At 52.2% G+C, this 20,568-nt stretch overlaps 3 protein-coding genes across 4 annotated transcripts in view; 2 read left to right on the top strand and 1 right to left on the bottom strand.

Annotated features, from left to right (window-relative positions):
- Znf398 (zinc finger protein 398) overlaps nt 1-20,568 on the bottom strand; it is a 390,977-nt gene that overhangs the window by 63,115 nt on the left and 307,294 nt on the right. The gene's annotated exons all lie outside the window — the stretch shown is intronic.
- On the top strand, nt 2,363-7,896 carry LOC125345699 (zinc finger protein 786-like). The gene is made up of 6 exons (XM_048337742.1): nt 2,363-2,577; nt 2,947-3,157; nt 3,216-3,374; nt 4,622-4,748; nt 5,110-5,262; nt 5,918-7,896. The coding sequence occupies exons 1-6, from the start codon at nt 2,363-2,365 to the stop codon at nt 7,894-7,896; spliced, it is 2,844 nt and encodes a 947-aa protein (XP_048193699.1).
- LOC125347282 (oocyte zinc finger protein XlCOF6-like) overlaps nt 13,827-20,568 on the top strand; it is a 320,913-nt gene continuing 314,171 nt past the window's right edge. The window contains exons 1-4 of one of the 2 annotated variants that reach the window (XM_048340429.1): nt 13,827-13,847; nt 15,969-16,095; nt 16,436-16,585; nt 17,252-19,252. In XM_048340429.1, coding sequence (XP_048196386.1) covers nt 13,830-13,847; nt 15,969-16,095; nt 16,436-16,585; nt 17,252-18,990 — 2,034 coding nt within the window. In that variant the 5' untranslated portion in view covers nt 13,827-13,829 and the 3' untranslated portion in view covers nt 18,991-19,252. Of the gene's footprint in view, nt 13,848-15,968; nt 16,096-16,435; nt 16,586-17,251; nt 19,253-20,568 lie in introns of those variants that run through there. The other variant, XM_048340427.1, reaches the window with a different exon arrangement.

Raw genomic sequence — 20,568 nt, 5'->3', positions numbered from 1 at the left:
ACTGAGCACTTGAAATTCAGAATCCATGCATATATCCCCTGCCCCCACCCCCTACTGGGACTTGAATTCAAGCTTTTGTGGACTTAACTATTTCTCTTCAGGTCAGAGCTCTATTACTTGAGTACACTTGTACTTCTTTTTGTTGATTAATGGGAGCTGAGAGTCTCTTGTATTTGTTTACTAAACAAAAATTTGGGAAGTAGCACTGTGGCTCAAGTAGAGCACTAACTAGCCTTGAACTGAAGAGCTCAGAGACAGCACCCAGGCCCAGAGTTCAAGGCCCATGACCAACAACTACAACAAAAAAGGAATAAAACAATACAGTCAACAAGAAATATGCAACTGTATTAAAGTCAATGTCACACTTTCCCCTCTCCCTGTCCTCTGGGGCTGGGAATGTGGCCGAGTGGTAGAGTGCATGAAGCCCTGGGTTTGATTCCTCAGCACCTTAGCAGATGCTCAAGTGATAAAGTGTTAGCCTTGAGCAAAAAGAAGCCAGGGACAGTGCTCAGGCCCGGAGTCTAGTCCCTAGGATTGGCGTGTGTGTGTGTCTGTGTGTGTCTGTGTGTGTGTGTGTGTGTATAAATCGTTTTGCTGCTTTTTGCTTCCAACTTCAATCCACAGTTCTCAGCATCCTGAGTAGTTAGGATTATAAGCATGAGTCACCAGCACCTTGCTCATTAATGCCTGCAATCTTAGTTGCCCAGGAGGCTGAGATCTGAGGCTCTAGGTTCAAATGCAGCCCAGGAAGGGCTGGGAATATGGCCTAGTGGCAAGAGGGCTTGCCTTGTATTCATGAAGCCCTGGGTTGGATTCCCCAGCACCACATATATACAAAAAGGCCAGAAGTGGTGCTGTGGCTCAAGTGGCAGAGTGCAAGCCTTGACCAAAAGAAGCCAGGGACAGTGCTCAGGCACGGGGTCCAAGGCCCAGGAGTGGCAAAAAAAAGAAAAAAAGAAAAACAAAAAAGAAAGCCAGCCCAGGTAGCAAAGTCCATGAGACTCTAATATCCAATTAACCACCGGAAAACTGGAAGTAGCACAAAGTGGTAGAGTGCTAGCCTTGAGCTAAGGAGTTCAGGGAGAGCAACCTGCCCCCGAGTTCTAGCCCCACACAACTGACCCCCCCAAAATTAATAGTATTTTTTGCACATTGTTTTAAAAACACAGTTAATCTTTATTTGACCTGCAGGAGCTCGTTAGCCCTGGGCTAGCCTAGGACTCATGATTCCCCTGAGGATTTACAGGCAAATATCAATCACACTGTCCTTTTTACTTTAAATATGATTTAGGGCCTTTAAAGCTTTTCTTTTCGCTGTTTGTTGTTTTTAATGCCAGTACTGGGGCTTGGACTCCGGCCTAGGTGCTGTCTATTTGTCCTCCCCCACCCCAAGGCTAGCACCCTCCCCCCTGAGCTACAGCTTCCCACGGGGCTTCTTAGTGGCTAAGAGATAGAGAGACTAGGATCCTGAGAGCTCAGGCTCCTGAGTTGTTAGGATCACAGAAGAGCAACGCTGGTGCCTGGATGGAAGTCAAAGTTTAATGTGCCACTTTCAGCCTATTTCTATAGAACTCATCAAGGGCTCTACCATCCTAATTTAATTTTATTTTCTGAGGAGGGGCAAAAGGAGTGGGGGGAGAAAGAGTGTCATTCTCCTGGGCTCCAATGCCAACCCTGAAACTACGCTCCCTCTCCTTCCTTCATGGCGCACTGGACCAGTTTTGGCTCCTGACCTTCTGACCTATATCCCCTTGAGAGAAGATGCTTCCAAGTGAGACTGACCATTCCGTCTCCACGGCACGGGTGCGGGTCCCGGATACGGGCCCGGTCCGTTTGACTCGTGGCCCTGGCAACGGGTGCATGGCAGGGCCCCGCAGTAAACAAGCACCCGCGCAGCTGAGCCTCGCTGCCCCCGGCTGTTGCCCTTCCTCCAGCGGAGGTTCCGCGGGATCTCTCGCTTCACGCGCACCCCGGGGCCCCAGCTGGCTCCCCACCGCCGCCGTGCGGTGCCCGCGGGTGTTGGGGGGTGTGGGGGGGAGTAGGCGGCCGGAGCTCGGGCGGCGGGGAGAGCTAATGGTGACCTCAACCACCAGGTCCGGGGCCGAGTTCCGGTTCCAGAGTGTGGAAAGCAAGGAGGGATTGTGCAGCACTTTCGGGCGGGCAGCCCTCCTGGGCGGGGGCTGGGGAGTAGATTCGGGGCGCGGTGGCGACAGGGCTCGACTGGGCTTGGAACACTTGGCTCGTGCACGAGCCGGGCGCCGGACCCCAACCTCGTCGCCCTCCTCTCATCCCCGGTCTCGGGGACCATGGGTCCCCCTAGCACTCGCGCGCTGCTCTTACCGGAGCTGCGGTCGCCTCGGCCATGGCCCAGCAGCGCTTCCCGACCGGGTCCCTGGAGTCTTCGCCGCCACCCGGTGGACACCGCAGGCTTCGCAGCCCCCCCTGCCTTCCTCGCACCGACGAGGCCCGCAAGGCAGCCAGGTATCGGGAGCGCGGGCTCGCGGCGGGGCTGGGTCCCGACCAGTCAACGCCGGGCAGGCGGCGGCGGCTCCTCAGCTGGCGCACGGCGGGCAGCGAGTACGGGGCCTAGACGGGCCGCCGCTCCGTGCGCGCCCACCCCGCCAGAGCGCCCCCGGGCGGCGCCCGCCTTCACCTCGCCGCCTCTCAGGAAGCGCATGCGCGCGAACGCGCTCAGCTCGCAGTCTGCTGTCCGCTTCTAGGCTGGGAGGCTGACCACGTAGGATTTCTACCGCTTCCCGGGAGAACGAATGAAAGGCGGGGAAGGAGGGCCCGGCAAACCCGGTGTGATTCTGAGGAGAGCCTCTCCGTATTATGGAGGTCCAGGGTCAGGCAGCCTTTTTACAGGTGACTGTCGCCCTCCTCAGGAGACCCAGCGATGGGATCCCTCCCCGGTGCAACCCCTGGCTGACTGATTCCTCCCCTCAGGTGGACCCAGGGAGGAGCCCTCACCTCCGCCAGCAGGGGGCCCGCACGACCGCCGCCCAGCATGCCCCGCGCTGCGCAAGTGCAGAGCACGCGCGGCCGCCTCCCCGCATGCCCCGCGCCGCGCCAGCGCAGAGCACGAGCCACCCAGCTCCAGGTGGAGATCCTGCTGAGCGGACCAGGGCACAGGGCAGCCATGGCCGCGCTGAGTCTGGTAAGGGGCTGCCAGTGCGGATGCCGGGCTCCGGGGTACCCGGGACCCGGTGATCTAGGTCCCGCGAGGTAGGGGACGGAGGTCCGGGATTCGACCCCGGGAGGAGCGGGCGGCCGCCACCATGGCCACAGCAGGAAACCACGCCGGGAACCGCGGGGGAGGAGAGCACGCGGACCCGGGAACTCGGAGGTCAGAGGTCCCACTGGGCTCAGAACCAGTGGGTTGCGGTCTTGGGATGCTGCCTTGGCGGGCCTCGGGTTGCAGACTTTGGCCGGCCCGGATAGTCGCGCGTGGATTGTGTGGCACGGTTGGAGTAGATGGCAACACCCGCGGGGATGACACGCTGATTTGCTACTTGGTGTTTGTTAGTATGGCTTTTGTGCTATCTTTGCTCTCTGGCCTGTTTCCTGACAGTGTTACGGGTATTAGTGGGCCACAAGGCTTTGTAACCACTGGCTGCCTGCAGACTACTAATGCTCTAATAAAGACTCCAAGTTTCCATCCTTCAAAATGTGGCTTCTTGGATACTTTATGGTATAACAAATTTAATATTTTTTTTTTAAGAATGCTAACCCTGGGGCTTGGACCGAGGGCCTAGGCACTGTCCCTGAGGTTTTTATTGCTCAAGGCTGGGGCTCTACCAAGTAAGCCAAAGCTCCACGTCTGGCTTTATGGTGGTTACCTGGTGGAAGAGTTTCGTGGAATTTTCTTTTCCTCAACGTTGCACTAAAATCCTCAGGATGGGCTGGGAATATGGCCTAGTGGAAAGAGTGCTTGCCTACTATACATAAACCCTTGGGTTTGATTCCTCAGCAACACATATATAGAAAAGGCCAGAAGTGGCACTATGGCACAAGTGGCCAAGTGCTAGCCTTGAGCAAAAAGAATTCAGAGTCAGTACTAAGTCCATGAGTTCACACTTCAGGACTAGCCAAAAGGAAAAGAGGCTGACTTGTGAAGATTGTAGTTTGAAGCCAGCCCTGGTGGAAAAGTTAGTGCACCTCTTTATCTGCAATTAACACTAGAAAACTGGAAGTTGTGTGGTGGCTCAAAGTGGTATAGTGTTAGCTTTGAATTCAAAAACGCAGGGATAATCTCCAAGCCTAGAGTTCAAGTTTCATGCCAACAAAAATGAATGAATTAAGTAAGTAAGTAATTAAAATAGGGCTGGGAATGTGGCTTACTGGTAGAGTGCTTGCTTGCATGCATGAAGCCCTGGGTTCAATTCCACAATACCAGATACACAGTGTATCTGGTAGACTGGTATACAACGCCAGAGGTGGCACTGTGGTTGAACACTAGCTTTGAGTACAGAGAGGCCCAAGGATAGAGCCCAGGCTCTGAGGTCAAGACCCAGGATTGGCAAACAAATTGGCAAAATATTAATATATCAATCGATGAGAGGGAGATGGGGGGGTGATTGCTGCGATCTTAACTGTGTCTACATTGTGTCTGATATTGCAGATACCGATGACTTTTGAGGACGTGGCCATTTATTTCTCAAAGCAGGAATGGCAGCATCTGCAGACATGGCAGAAGAAGCTCTACAAGCACGTCATGAGAACCAATTACAAGACTTTGGTCTCACTAGGTAAGAAGGTGTGGAACTGTTTCCTGGGAGAAGGCTGGCACTTGATAGGGCAATTTCTCAAAATACAAGGAATTTTCACATCATATTCTTTCGTTCATTCTTATGTATGAACTAAAGTAACTGCATTTTGGTGGTCATGTTGGAAATAGAGTCCTCAAGCTTTTTTACTTAACTGGCTTCAAAATGGAGTCAGAATCTCAGCCTCCTGAGTAGTTAGGAATACCAATGCCAACAAGAAAACAGAAAATGTATGTGTGCCATTCCTTGGACTTGAAACCAGAAGAAACATGTTGAATAATTCAGTGTGTCTAAATGTAGTGCTCAAGGAGGCTAAGCTCCCCTGTCTGACTTCTCTGTGCAGATGCTGATCTTTCTAAGCCAGAGCTAATACTCTGTATTGAACATGGGAGAGAGCCCTTTGGGAGCTGGGAAGAATCCCAGAATCTAGAGAGTGTGAAGGATTCCTCTGCTGAGACACATTTTGGTCCGGTGACTGAGCAACAGCAGTTGGGTGGTGAGTACTAAGAAACCAGGGTCCTGATGTTAGGATAGCATGTTCAGCTTTCCTAGTTTTCCTTCTATACTCTGGTCTTCCTGTTTGGCTGACCTGAGGCGAGATGTCTTGTATATTGTAGAGAAAGGCAGTAAAACATAGTACTTGGGTATGTGGGATCTGGAGCTAGAGTCTGATCTTGTTATTTCTGAGTAAGCTTGGGATGGTGATAGAAGCTGTTGATATTTCACATCCCTAGGTAAGTAATTAATGCAGTGTTAAGTGATCCTGGCACAGTAGGAGCTTACTAATGGCAGTCATTTTGTTGTAGGAGATGCAAAGGAACAAAAGATCCTGTTGATCTTTGTAACCAAATGGCTCTCCTCTACCGAGATTCTGGGAAAAGAATAAAGCCAGTTCTTGCTGCCTGGTCTTAGGGACACAAAAACACACAGATGACATATAGCTGTGGTAGTTACGAGTGTTGTATTAGAAACTTATGGTCTCCATACCTTGGGACAGTAAGTGTGTATGTGTACCTAAGATGGGGTAGTCTATGTGCTACCTTTACTCAGGCTGTAGACTGGGAGATACATGGTTTACTTTTGATTTCAAGAAGCCAGCAAAGTCAAAGTATTCTTCAAATCCGGAGAGACTAAATGTTATTTTCCATTAGATCCTTTGCAGGGCCACGGCTCCTCTGGACCCTTCTTAGGAGGAAGGGAAAACGTTTCCTTCAGGCCTGAGCAAGGCCTCAGCCTGGTGACCCCGCAGAGACCTGACACCCTGGCTCCAGGTGCAGCAGCCCACGGCTCTAGCGTGTCTGTGGCAGAAGGGGGAATTTCAAGTCACAGAGCACTGGGCCTCTCCTCCCAGCAGGGTCTTCCGAGTCCTCACCCTGCCTGTGGAGAGAGCTTTGGCAAGGAAAACCATTTAGGGACGCACCCGGTTAGCCACTTGAAGGGCCCAGCGAGAAGGGCTGGGAGAAAACCCGCCAGCCAAGCAGACCTGGCTGGGACCCCATCGGGAGGGGAGCCAAGGAATGTCTCCTTCAGCATGTGCTCCCCCCACTTGGGGCGCATTGGGCAGCAGCCCAAGGACGCTCTGCCCTTCCACTGTGCCCAGTGCGATGCGCGCTTCAGCCTTCAGATCCAGCTGCACACCCACCAGCGCAAGCACAGAGACCCCAGGCGCTTCCAGTGCAGCCTGTGCAGCCTCGCCTTCCCCAAGCAGTGTCACCTCCAGGAGCACCTGCAACAGCACAGTGGGGAGAGGCCTTTCCAGTGCCCGCAGTGCCCCAAGAGCTTCCGCCTCAAGAGCACCCTGCGGGCACACCAGTTCACCCACACTTCCCAGAAGCCCTTCCACTGTGAACAGTGTGGCAGGAGCTTCATCAAGCGGGACAAGCTGATGGAGCACCTGCGCATGCACAGCGGGGAGAAGCCCTTCCAGTGCCCCAAGTGCCCTAAGAGCTTTTGCCGCAAGGGTGCCCTCCAGGATCACCAGCACATGCACAGCGCCCAGAAGCCTTTCCCCTGCGGACAGTGCAGCAAGAGCTTCATCAAGCGGTCCAAGCTGACCGAGCACCTGCGCGTGCATAGCGGGGAGAGGCCCTTCCAGTGTCCACAGTGCCCCAAGAGCTTCCGTCTCAAGTGCATCCTGCAGGGTCACCTGCGGATGCACAGTGGGGAGAAGCCGTTCCAGTGCCCCAAGTGCCCCAAGAGCTTCAGCCACGAGGGCAACCTGCGGAAGCACCAGCTCACACACAGTGCACAGAAGCCTTTCCATTGCCCACAGTGCCCCAAGAGCTTCCGCCTCAAGTGCACCCTGGGGAAGCACCAGCTCACCCACTGCGCCTTTAAGCCCTTCCAGTGCCCACAGTGCCCCATGAGCTTCCGCCGCAAGGCCTCCCTGCGGGAGCACCAGCTCACCCACAGCGCCCAGAAGCCCTTCCCCTGTGGACAGTGCAGCAAGAGCTTCATCCAGCGTGCCAAGCTGACCGAGCACCTGCGCCTGCACAGTGGGGAGAGGCCCTTCCAGTGTCCCAAGTGCTCTAAGTGCTTCCGCCTCAAGCGCTACCTGCGGGAGCACCAGCTCACCCACAGCGCCCAGAAGCCCTTCCAGTGCCAACAGTGCCCCAAGAGCTTCTGCAGCAAGAGAGCCCTGCAGATGCACCAGCTCACCCACAGTGCCCAGAAGCCCTTTCCCTGCAGCCAGTGCCCCAAGAGCTTCAGCCGTCAGTCCCACCTCACCAGGCACCTCGGCGTACATAGCAGGGAGAGGCACGTGCAGTGTTCCATCTGTGGGAACAGCTTCCAGGTCAAGGTTGACATGAAGACATACCAGCTGCTGCACGGAGGGGAGATGCCGTTCTCCTGCAAGTGCGGCAAGGGCTTCGCCAAGCGCTTCAAGCTGGTGGAACACATCAGGACTCACCTCATCGAGAAGCCTTTCCAGTGTAAGAAGTGCAAGAAACCTTTCCAGTGTCCCAAGTGCAACGAGGCTTTCGACTTGAAGACACAGCTGGTCGGCCACCAGCGGGTACACACTGGGGAGAGACCTAAGTCCAAACTCACTGCCTACGTCAGAGTGCACACAAAACCCTGTCCTGCTTCGAGGGACCCGAAGCCTGATGCTGAAATTAAGAAAGGCTGAGCCTGCTATTTACAATGATAGAAGCCGACTGGAGCTGAGGCAGGTGCACAGGCAACACAGCCAGTGAGTGAATGAACGAGATGCCCCTGGTTCCTCAGAAATGGACCAAACCCACGGGAAGGCAGATGGGGAGAACGAAAGGGGCTGTTTTAAGCAAGCATGTGACACAGATTAGGAACTGCGGCAAAGCTAACAGATTTTTCTCCTTTGAAATCACTGGCTACATTTGCAATCTATTAATAAAAGAAAGATTTGTTCTGCCTGTCTGCCTTAGGTGATGATTCTTCACCTAAATGCAAAGCTAGTTGTAAAATGCAGATTGTGTTCATAATTCACAGGTTCCAAAACCACAAGGCTGGGAAGATACTGCCCTGTCAAAGACCTAAGAGCTTATTGTCTTCAGTACCTTTTCATCCACTCCCCACCCACTTTGTTTGTTTCTTTTGTACCTGTCCAGGAACTTGTATTCCGAGCCTAAGGGTTATCCCTTAGCTTTTTCCACTAGAAAAGGAGTCAGAGCTCTGATGTGTCTTTCTTGGTGGTTGGAGACAAGAGCCTCATGGACTTTCCTGTCCAGGTTGGCTTTGAACTCCAGTCCTCAGAGCTCAGTCTCCTGAGTAGCTAGTATTACAGGTGAGAGCAAACAGTCCCCTGCTCCCAACACCAAGCTTTAACAAAGTGATTTGGCCACAAAAAAAAACCAGAGAATTTCTCCAGTCCCATCCTCAAATCTGAACGTAAGTGGCTGGCTCCTAAATACCCTTCTATTTCTTTCAAGAGTGTGATGCTGACCTGTGGGCTAAGTCCAGTGCATTTTGTTTGGGCCTGATAATCTTGGATTTGGTTTTGGTTTTGGTTTTGGTTTTGGTTGGTTAGGTTTGAAACTGAGAACAGTCACATGAATTCCTGAACCTTTGTTCATATGGATGCTGACGTTTATCTGAATGTCCTGTAGTGATGACACACAGTTCCCTCTAAAATAGTGGTTATTTCACCAAAGTTTGCCCAATTTTAGAAGATGCAAAAGAAAATCCGCGTCTGCAGGGAAGCCGGGAATGTGGGTCGCTTTTCTCAGGCACCCACGAGAACGCCCAAAAGGTGGTGGCGTATGGCCAGGGAAACTGGGCATCATCCTGATGTGTGCTTCTCCTTATTATGGAGGCCCAGGGTCAGGCAGCTTTGTTCCTGGTGATGGTGTGGTGGAGCAAGGTGGAGATGGGCAGAGGGTGCGAGAATGGGATGGGAGGGCTGGGCTGGAATGAGCCATGGTTGTGGGCAAGGGTGATTGTTGGGCCTGGGTAACTGCAGCAGTAGTCAGGACACGGGGGTTGCAAAGCTAGTGAACCAATGCATGCTTTATTTCAGGAGGGCCAGGGTTTATATAGGGTTAGAAATCAATTTCACAACTTTAAGGCTAAAAATTAATACAGCATGATATCCATCTCAAATACAAAAGTGGAGGATGTTACTACTGTGAGGGAGGGAACTTAATACAAAAGCTTTCCTATTACTTGAGGTAGTGACTACAAAGATTGTTTATATCAAAACAAAGGATTATAGCTAGTCAAGGCAGAACTATAATTATCTCCTCCCTACTATCTCCTCAAGGCTAAATAACTTTGATCTTGACTTCCCCATTGACTTGTGAAGAGATTTCCCTATCTTTAGTGAGAATCTATCACTAAAGGCAGCTGGTCAAGCAAGTCTCCTCTGGGAGACTCTAAGCAGGGTGAAAGGGAGATTCTCATAACAAAGGGTGGCTTCCTTTGGCCCCCAAACACAAAGGAACTCTTTACTGGCAATATGTTCCCAAGGGCCTATTAGTACGCTAATGAGGCATCAGAGTAACTGTGCTGAGACTAAGTTTTCCACTGGTCAGAGACATTAGTTCTCCAACAGGTGATGATGAGCAAAGTGACCAATGGAGCCACCAGGGTGAGGCAGCTCACATTCCATGGGAGCCAGGTTGGCACCAGCTATTGCCGGAGTTATTGACTTTAGGATTGTGGAGTTCAAGTCAGACAGGTGAGGTGTCCCCAAGGTGACAGGGTTTTGGGGGAGATCATGCTACACAAGGGCAGGGCACCCACTCAGCTCCCTTATGGCTGAAAAAGAATCTAGGATTTGTTTTCGAAATGGAATCCTTGCGACAAGTGGAAATAAAGTCCAAGGTTAGGATTCGGTGGTCTGACATAACTACCCTGAGTTTTCAGCACATGGGGAATCAAAAGTCCTCTCAAACCTGTATTTCAGAATGAGGTGACTGCCCATGAGACCAAGTGTAAATCAGGAAAATGTGACAGCCATCTGATGGGGACATTTACTGTTGTATTTTTAGAGTGCAGATACTAATGAAAGATGTAATTTGAGGTCTACTCGAGTGTATGTATGGCAGTCAAATAGATAGTGACAGTTAAAAATCACGATTTCCTAAATGCCTAGCACCATAATAGAATGAATGTCTAGGAGGCAATAAAAACTGTCTGAATGTTTTTCCAAAGAAAATTGTTTTTATAATTTTATATTTTTGTCAGTCGTCGGGCTTGAACTCAGGGCCTGAGCACTATCTTCTTTTGCTCATGGCTAGTGTTATATAGTAAATTATCTGAGAAGCCAAATATTAGAGGATCGAATCTTGGGATTTTCATTAGAACATTTGCAGCCTGCAAGCCCACAAATACACTTAATACTATGAGTAAACAGGCCAGGGAGGAAAGATAGAGAAAAAACCCTAGCAACAAACCTATCCAGCATCTATGAAGAGCTGACTTGGAACACCATGGACAGGAGAGAAGAGCCAGGAGACAGGTCACTGGAGCCAGGTGGCATGGCATAAGGACTCCTGAGCTGACCTGACCCTGGGGGCTTTGTCACAGGAAGCTCCCAGTCCCAGGCACTTGACTGACAGCTTCAGTAACCTACAGGCAAAATGCCAAACCCTGTCTCTAGGGATTCAGGAATACCCATCACCTAGGGATGAGACTTCCCTTCCTCTAGGAATTCATGCACATCCATCAAGACAAGAGGCCAGGTAGTGCAACCTACCATGTGGCCAATGATGGAGCTGGGCTGATCTGACCTCCATAGTACACTAGCGCTCTACCACTTGAGCCACAGTGCCACTTCTGGCCTTTTCTGTTTATGTGGCACTGAGGAATTGAACTCAGGGCTTCATGCACTTAGGGCTTTACATTCTCACTTGGCTGTTTTACTTAAGGCTAGTGCTCTACCACTTGAGCCACATTTCTGCTTCCCTTTTTTTCTAATTATCTGGAAATTACAAACATAAGCCAGCTTAATTTAACTGTTGTTTTTTTTTAATTTTCATTTTTTGCCAGTCCTGAGCACTGTCCCTGGATTCTTCTTGCTCAAGGCTAGCACTCTGTCACTTGAGCCACAGCGCCACTTCTGGGCATTTACTGCATATGTTGTGCCGGGGACTTGAACCCAGGGCTTCATGTATAAGAGGGAAGCACTCTTGCCACTAGGCCATATCCCCAGCCATAAGTGGTTCTTAAAGTTAAAATAAAATATTTAAAGAATGAGACAACAACTGAAATTCAAGGAAGATATTTTCAGCAGGAATCATGGAAAAAGTACTGATACTTTCCAGCCATATCCGTTCATTTCAGCACATTTGGAAAAATACTCTCTTTATAAGCAATGATTAATTATTAGTAAATTTTGCTGTACTGATGATGTTTGCTGGACAGTAGAAAACTGGACACTTCATTCTATCAGCCTTTGAAAGTCTTAAGAGCTAGCTATCTTGTTTAATATCTTGAGACTATCTCGGTGCTTCTGGCTCATGACTAATCCTAGCTACCCAGGAGGCTGAGATATGAGGATCAGGGTTCAAAGCCAGTCCCCACAGAGTCCATGAGACTCTTCAACTAAACACCAGAAAATAGGAAGTGGTGCTGTGGGTCAAAGTGGTCGAATACTACCCTGAACAGCAAAGCTTAGGAGCTCGCTAGCCCTGGGCTAGCCTAGGACTCATGATTCCCCTGAGGGATTACAGGCAAATATCAATCACACTGTCCTTTTTACTTTTTAAATATGATTTAGGGCCTTTAAAGCTTTTCTTTTCGCTGTTTTTAATGCCAGTACTGGTGCTTGAACTCAGGGCCTAGGTGCTGTCCATTTGTCCTCCCCCACCCCAAGGCTAGCACCCTCCCCCCTGAGCTACAGATTCCCATGGGGCTTCTCAGTGGCTAAGAGATAGAGAGACTAGGATCCTGAGAGCTCAGCCTTCAGAGTTGTTAGGATCACAGAAGAGCAACGCTGGTGCCTGGATGGAAGTCAAAGTTTAATGTGCCACTTTCAGCCTATTTCTATAGAACTCATCAAGGGCTCTACCATCCTAATTTAATTTTATTTTCTGAGGAGGGGCAAAAGGAGTGGGGGGAGAAAGAGTGTCATTCTCCTGGGCTCCAGTGCCAACCCTGAAACTACGCTCTCTCTCCTTCCTCCATGGCGCACTGGACCAGTGTTGGCTCCTGACCTTCTGACCCATATCCCCTTGAGAGAAGATGCTTCCAAGTGAGACTGACCATTCTGTCTCCACGGCACGGGTGCGGGTCCTGGGTGCGGGCCCGGTCCATTTGCCTCGAGGCCCTGACAACGGGTGCATGGCAGGGCCCCGCAGTAAACAAGCACCCGCGCAGCTGAGCCTCGCTGCGCCCGGCTGCCGCCCTTCCTCCAGCGGAGGTTCCCATAGACCCCTCTCCTCACGCGCACCCCGGGGCCCCAGCTGGCTCCCCACCGCCGCCGTGCGGGTGCTTGCGGGTGTGGGGCGGTGGCCGCAGCTCCGGCGGCGGGGAGGGCGAATGGCGACGTCAACCACCCGGTCCGTGCCCGCTTCCCGGTTCCGGAGTGTAAAGCGAGGGGAGACCGGGCGGCGCCTCCGGGTGGGCAGCCCACCTGGGCGGGGGTCACCCCAGAAGCGCGGAGCTGGGGGACTGCGCACCGCGGGGCCCGCGTCCGCACGCTTGAGGCCCCGGATGCTGCGGGAGGGGTGGGGGGAGACTCGGGGAGCGGCGGCGAGAGGGTTCGGCTGGGCTTGGAAGACTTGGCCCGTGCACGAGCCGGGCGCCGGACCCCAACCTCATCACCGTCCCTCGTCCAGGGTCTCGGGGACCCTGGGTCCTTGCAGCCCTCGCGCGCCGCTCTTATCGGAGCTGCGGCGGCCTCGCCATGGCCCAGCAGCGCTTCCCGGCCGGGTCCCTGGAGTCTTCGCCGCCACCCGGTGGACTCCGCGGGCTTCGCGGCCCCGCCCTGCCTTCCTCGCACCGACGAGGCCCGCAAGGGAGCCAGGTATCGGGGGCGCGGGCTCGCGGCGGGGCTGGGTCCCGAGCCGTCAACGCCGCGCAGGCTGCGGCGGCTCCTCAGCTGGCGCACGGCAGGCAGCGAGTGCGGGGCCTAGACGCGCCGCCGCTCCGTGCGCGCCCACCCCGCCAGAGCGCCCCCGGGCGGCGCCGGCCTTCAGCTCGCCGCCTCTCAAGACGCGCATGCGCGAACGCGCTCACATCGCAGACGGCAGTAGGCGTCTGTGCGGAGGCTCAGCAAGTGGGTCTGTTTCCTCACTCACCCAGGGAGAACAAAAGAAAGGCGGTGCAGAAGGGCCCGGCAATCCCGGTGTCCTCCTGAGGAGACCCTCTCCGTATTATGGAGGTCCAGAGTCAGGCAGCCTTTTTACGGGTGACTGTCACCCTCCTCAGGAGTCCCGGCGACCGGATCCCTCACAGGTGCGGCTCGTGGTGAAGCGGTCCTCTGCGAGGGGACGCAGGGGGAGCCCACACCTCCCGCCGGCAGGGGGCGATCGCGCCCGCGAGGCCGCCTCCCAGCATACCCTGCGCCGCGCAAGCGCTGAGTCCGCGTGACCCGAGTTCACCTGGGGAATCCTGCCGAGCCGACCGTGGCACCCGCGGAACATGGCGGAGCAGACTCTGGTAAGGGGCTGCGGTGCGGACGCCGGGTTCCGGCGTCATCGGGACGCGGTGTTCTAGGTCCCCCGGGGTCGTGTCCGGAGGTCCGGGGTTCAACCCAGGCAGGAGCGGGCGGCCGCCACCGTGGCCACAGCTGGAAACCACGCCGGGATCCCCGAGGGAGGAGAGCACGCAGGCCCTGGCGAGCGCGGAACGAGTCTGGGCTCAGCCTCGGGGTCCCCGCTTCGCCCCGGCACCCGGAGGTCTGAGATCCCACTGGGCCTCAGAACCAGATGTGTGGCCGTCCTGAGGGATGCTGTCTTGGCGGGCCTCGGGTTGCAGAGTATGGCCTGCCCGGATAGACTCACGTAGATTGTGTGGCACCGTTGAAGTAGAGAGCTACACCCGTGGGGATGACACACTGATTCGTTATTTGGAGTTTGGTTGAAACTGAGTGGCTGATTTCCTGATGTCCTTTAGCGTGTAATCATTTATTTTGTGGTGTGGAGGTCAGATCTGGCCAGCGCCATCATTGGTCCCATGGCAGGTTGCCCTGTCTGGCTTCTTGTCTTGCTGGGCGTGCCTGGAGATCTAAAGGAAGGGAAGTCCCGTCCCCAGGTGCTGGGTGCTTCCCAATCCCTAGACCCGGTGGGCTCTTGGCCTCTTAAGTTTCTGAGCCTGTCAATCAAGTGCCCAGGACTGGGAGCTTCCTGTGACCCTGCTCCTTGACTTGACCTACTTAGGGTGAGATCAGCTCATGCCCAAGGATGCCATGCCAAGGCCTGTGTCCTGTGTCTTTTCTGGTCACCATGGCGTCCCACTCAGCTCTCCATTGAAGCTAGATTGGTTGGTTAGTATGCCTTTTGTTCTGTCTTTGCAATCTGGCCTGTTTCCTGACACTGTTAAGGGTATTAGTGGGCCACAAGGCTTTATAACCAGTGGCTGCCTGGAGACTGCTAATGCACTAAGAAAGACTCCAAGTTTCCATCCTTCAAAATGTGGCTTCTTGGATATTTTCCAAATAACAATTCTAAGATTGTTTTTTAAAATATGCTAATCCTGGGGCTTGGACGCAGGCCCTGGCCACTGTCCCTCAGGTTTTTATTGCTCAAGGCTGCTGCTCTGCCAAGTAAATCAAAGCTCCACTTCTGTTTTTTTGGTAGTTACCTGGTGTAAGATTTTCCCGGAATTTTCTTTCCCTCAACGTTGAACTACAATCCTCAAGATGGGCTGGGAATATGGCCTCGTGGCAAGAATGCTTGGCTTGTATACAAAAACCATGGGTTTGATTCCTCAGCACCACTATATAGTAAAGGGCAGAAGTTGCGCTGTGGCTCAAGTGGGCAAGTGCTACCCTTGAGCAAAAAGAAGTCAGAGTCAGTACTAAGGCCCTGAGTTCAAATCCCAGGACTGGCAAAAAAAAGAAGGAAGCTGACTTGTGAAGATTGTAGTTTGAAGCCAGCCCTGGTGGAAAAGTTAGGGCAACTCTTATGTCCAATTAACACTAGAAAACTGGAGGTTGTATGATAATTCATAGTGGTATAGTGTTAGTTTTGAATGCAAAAACTCAGGGACAGTCACCAAGCCCAGAGTTCAAGCTTCATAGCCAACCAAGATTAATTACTTAATTAATTTTAAAAAAAGGGCTGGGGGGCTGGGGATATGGCCTAGTGGCAAGAGTGCTTGCCTCGTATACATGAGGCCCTGGGTTCGATTCCCCAGAACCACATATACAGAAAATGGCCAGAAATGGCGCTGTGGCTCAAGTGGCAGAGTGCTAGCCTTGAGCAAGAAGAACCCAGGGACAGTGCTCAGGCCCTGAGTCCAAGCCCCAGGACTGGCCAAAAAAAAAAAAGGGGGGGGGGCTGGTAATGTGGCTTAGTGGTAGAGTGCATGCCTGGCATGCATGAAGCCCTGGGTTCAATTCCTTAGTACCAGATACACAGGAAAAGCCAGAGGTGGTGCTGTGGTAGAGCACTAAGTTAGAGCACATAAAGGCCCAAGGATAGACCCCAGGTCCTGAGTTAAAAACCCCAGGATTGGAAACAAATTGGCAAAACATTAAAGAAAAGTCAGTTGATGAGAGGGAGATGGGGGGTGATTGCTGCAATCTTAACTGTGTCTACATTGTGTCTGATATTGCAGTTACCGCTGACTTTTGAGGACGTGGCCATTTATTTCTCAAAGCAGGAATGGCAGCATCTGCAGACATGGCAGAAGAAGCTCTACAAGCATGTCATGAGAACCAATTACGAGACTCTGGTCTCACTAGGTAAGAAGACTTTCACTTCAGAAAGGTTGGATCCTGGAAGAAGGCTGGCACTTGATAGTGCAATTTCTCAAAATTCTAACTCACAAGGACTTTTCACATCATACTCTGCTTTTTGGTGGTTACTTGGGAAATAGAGTCTCTCACCTTTTTACTTAACTGGCTTCAAAATGGTGTCAGGATCTCAGCCTCCTGAGTAGCTAGGAATAACAATGTCAACAAGAAAAAAAAATGTATGTGTGCCAGTTCTTGGACTTGAAACTAGAAACATTTCAAACAACCCAGTGTGTCTAAATGTAGTGCTCAAGGAGGCTAAGCTCCCCTGTCTGACTTCACTGTGCAGATGCTGATCTTCCTAAACCGGAGCTAATACTCTGGATTGAACATGAAGGAGAGCCTTTTGGGAGCTGGGAAGAATCCCAGAAGCCAGGAAATGTGAAGGATTCCTCTGCTGAGGCACATTTTGATCCAGTAACAGAGCAGCTGTTGGGTGGTGAGTACTAAGAAACCAGGGTCTTGATATTTAGATAGCATGTTCAACTTTCCTAGTTTTCCTTCTATAATCTGGTCTTCCTGTTTGGCTGACCTGAGGCAAGATGTCTTGTATATTGTAGAGAAAGGCATTAAAGCATAGTTCTTAGGATCTAGAGCTAGAATCTTACCTTGTTTTTTCTGAGTAAGCGTGGGCTGGTGATAGAAGCTGTTGATATTTCACATCCTGAGGTATCAAAAGAAGCTAATGAAAGTAATTAATGCAGTGTTAAGTGATTCGGCACAGTAAGAGCTTGCTAATAGCAGTCATTTTGTTGTAGGAGATTTAAAAGATCAAAAGATAGTTCATTTTTATCTTTGTGACGAAATGGCTTCCCTCTCCCTGGATTCTATGAAAAGAATAAAGCCATTTCCTGCTGCCTGGTCTTAGGGACACAAAAATACACAGATGACATATAGCTATGGTAGTTAGGAGTGTTGTTTTAGAAACTTATACTCTCCATACCTTGGGACAGTAAATGTGTGTGTATCTAAGATGGGGTAGTCTATGTGCTACCTTTAGTCAGGCCATAGACTGGGAGATAAATGGTTTACTTTTGATTTCAAGAAGCCAGCAAGCTCAAAGTATTCTCTACACCTGGAGAGACTAAATGTTATTTCCCATTAGATCCTTTGCAGGGCCACGGCTCCTCTGGACCCTTCTTAGGAGGAAGGGAAGACGTTTCCTTCAGCTCTCCGCAAGGCCTCAGCCTCGTGACCCCACAGAGACCTGACACCCTGGCTCCAGGCGCAGCAGCCCACAGCTCTAGCGTGTCTGTGGCAGAAGGGGGAATTCCAAGTCACAGAGCCCTGGGCCTCCCCTCCTGGCAGGGTCTCCCAAGTCCTCACCCAGTGTGTGTAGAGAGCTTTGGGCAGAAAAACCATTTAGGGACGCACCCAGTGGGCCACTCCAAGTACCCAGAGAGTAGTGCTGGGAGGAAACCTGGCAGCCAAGTCCACCTGACCAGGAGGCGGAGGCCAGAGCCGTGCCCTGTGTGTGGGAGGAGCTCACAGCAGAAGCGGTATTTTCTGAGAAACTTGGTTGGCCTTGAAAGGAATAGTCCAATCCAAGGCCGGAAATGCAAGGTGTGCTCTCATCCCAAGCAGGTCCTTTCCCGCTCACCACCTCCAGGCAAGGGCTCAGCGCCCCGCCCAGACCTTCTCAGCACTGGGAGCCCAAAGGACAGCCCACCCTGGGCAAAGAGGCCAGTGTCATGGCGAAGCCGCAGATGTGCCCCCCCAGGATGGGAGCCAATGAATGTCTCCTTCAGAATGCGCGCCTCGCACTTGGGGCCCGCTGGGCACCAGTCCAAGGACGCACTGCCCTTCCACTGTGCCCAGTGTGAAGCGCGCTTCAGCCTGCGAACCCAGCTGTACATCCACCAGCGCAAGCACAGAGACCCCAGGCGCTTCCCCTGCAGTGAGTGCAGCCTCGCCTTCCCCCTGCGGTGTCACCTCCAGGAGCACCTGCGCCTGCACAGCGGGGAGAGGCCCTTCCAGTGCCCGCAGTGCTCCAAGAGCTTTCGCCTCAAGTGTACCTTGCGGTACCACCTGCGCCTGCATAGTGGGGAGAGGCCCTTCCAGTGTCCCAAGTGCCCCAAGAGCTTCTGCTTCAACTATATCCTGCGGGACCACCTGCGCCTGCATAGCGGGGAGAGGCCATTCCAGTGTCCCAAGTGCCCCAAGAGCTTCCGCCTCAAGTGTACCCTGCGGTACCACCTGAGCCTTCACAGCGGAGAGAGGCCCTTCCAGTGTCCCAAGTGCTCTAAGAGCTTCCGCCTCAAGGGTACCCTGCGGAACCACCTGCACATGCACAGCGGGGAGAGGCCCTTCCAGTGCCCGCAGTGCCTCAAGAGCTTCCGCTGCAAGGGCGCCTTGCAGGATCACCAGCACACACACAGTGCTCAAAAGCCCTTCCAGTGCCTGCAGTGCCCCAGGAGCTTCATCCGGCAGACCCACCTCACCAGGCACCTGGGTCGGCACAGCGGGGAGAGGCACGTGCAGTGTTCTGTCTGCGGCAAGAGCTTCCAGGCCAGGGCTGACATGAAGACATACCAGCTGCTGCACGGAGGGGAGATGCCGTTCTCCTGCAAGTGCGGCAAGGGCTTCGCCAAGCGCTTCAAGCTGGTAGAACACATCAGGACTCACATCGGCGAGAAGCCTTTCCAGTGTAGCAGGTGCAAGAAACCTTTCCAGTGTCCCAAGTGCAACGAAGCTTTCCGCTTGAAGAAACAACTGCTGAGCCACCAGCGGGTACACACTGGGGAGAGCCCTAAGTCCAAACTCACTGCCCATGTCAAAGTAAACACAAAACCCTGTCCTGCTCCGAGGGACTCTAAGCCTGATACTGAAATTAAGAAAGGCTGAGCCTGCTATTTACAATGATAGAAGCTGAGTGGAGCTGAGGCAGGTGCACAGTCAACACAGCCAGTGAGTGAATGAACGAGATGCCCCTGGTTCCTCAGAAACGGACCAAACCCACGGGAAGGCAGATGGGGAGAACAGAAGGGGCTGCTTTAAGCAAGCATGTGACACAGATTAGGAACTGCGGCAAAGCTAACAGATTTTTCTCCCTTGAAATCACTGGCAACATTTGCAATCTATTAATAAAAGAGAGATTTGTTCTGCCTGTCTGCCTTAGGTGATGATTCTTCACCTAAATGCAAAGCTAGCTCTGAAATGCAGATTGAGTTCACATTCTAGGACTTCCAAACTACAAGGAGGGATGGAGCAAGGAGGACATGGGCAAAGGTTGGGAGAATGGGATGGGAAGGGGAGGCGGGAATGAGCCATTTCTCTGGGCAAGGATGATGATGAGCAAAGTGACCGATGGAGCATCCAAGGTGAGGCGGCTCACATTCCAAGGGAGCCGGGTTGAAACCAGCTATTACCGGAATTATTGACTATATGATTGGGGGTTCAGGTCAGACAGGTGAGATGTCCCCAAAGTGACAGGGTTTTGGTGGGGTTCACACAAGGGCAGGGGCACTCAGCGCGCTTATGGCTGAAAAAGAATCTAGGATTTGTGCTCGAAATGGAATCCTTGCGACAAGTGAAAATAAAGTCCAAGGTTAGGATTCAGTGGGTCTGACATAACTAACCCTGAGTTTTCAGCACACCGGGAATCAAAAGTCTTCTCAAACCTGTATTTCATCAAGTGAATGGCGTGACTGCCCGTGAGACCAACTGTAAATCAGGAAAATGTGACAGCCATATGGTTGGGGCATTTACCTTGTTATTTTTAGAGTGCAGATAATTATGAAAGATGTAATTTGAGGTTTACTGGAGTGTATGCATTGGGGTGAAATAAATAATGACAGAAATCACGATTTCCTAAATCACTAGCACCATAAGAGAATGAACGTCTAGGAGGCAATAAAAGCAGTCTGAATTTGCTTCCTAAGATAATCATTTTCATAATTTTGTTTTTTTGCTAGTCCTGGGGCTTGAACTCAGGGCCTGAGCACTATCCCTGAGCTTCTTTTGCTCACAGCTAGTGTTATATAGTAAATTATCTGAGAGGCCACATACTGGACGATCGAATCTTGGGAGTTTTCATTCTAGCATTAGCAGCCTGCAAGCCCACAAATACACTTAATACTATGAGGAAACAGGCCAGAGAGATAAAAAACCATAGCAACAAACCTATCCACCTTCTATGAAGAGCTGACTTAGGACACCGTGGAGACAGGACACAAGAGCCAGGTGGCATGGCATAAGGACTCCTGAGTAGACCTGACCCTAGGAGGCTGGGTCACAGGAATTTCCCAGTCCCAGGCACTTGACTCACAGCTTCAGCAACCTATAGGCCCAATGCCCACCCCTGTCTCTAGGGATTCAGGAATACCCATCACCTGGGGGTGAGACTTCCCTTCCTCTATGAATTCATGCATGTCCATCAAGACAAGAGGCCAGGTAATGCAACCTACCATGTGGACAGTGATG

This window comes from Perognathus longimembris, chromosome 2 (assembly GCF_023159225.1).
Source record: "Perognathus longimembris pacificus isolate PPM17 chromosome 2, ASM2315922v1, whole genome shotgun sequence".
NCBI classification, from domain to species: Eukaryota; Metazoa; Chordata; class Mammalia; order Rodentia; family Heteromyidae; genus Perognathus; species Perognathus longimembris.
Note: the sequence above shows the minus strand (reverse complement) of the source record. Positions and strands in the feature narration are given on the sequence as shown.

Excerpts from the sequence above, each read along its gene's own strand:
- LOC125345699 (XM_048337742.1), top strand. The coding sequence starts at position 2,363 with ATGGCCCAGCAGCGCTTCCCGACCGGGTCCCTGGAGTCTTCGCCGCCA. Across the intron at positions 3,375-4,621 it reads TCCCACTGGGCTCAGAACCA|ATACCGATGACTTTTGAGGA; the intron begins GTGGGTTGCGGT and ends CTGATATTGCAG. Across the intron at positions 4,749-5,109 it reads CAAGACTTTGGTCTCACTAG|ATGCTGATCTTTCTAAGCCA; the intron begins GTAAGAAGGTGT and ends TTCTCTGTGCAG.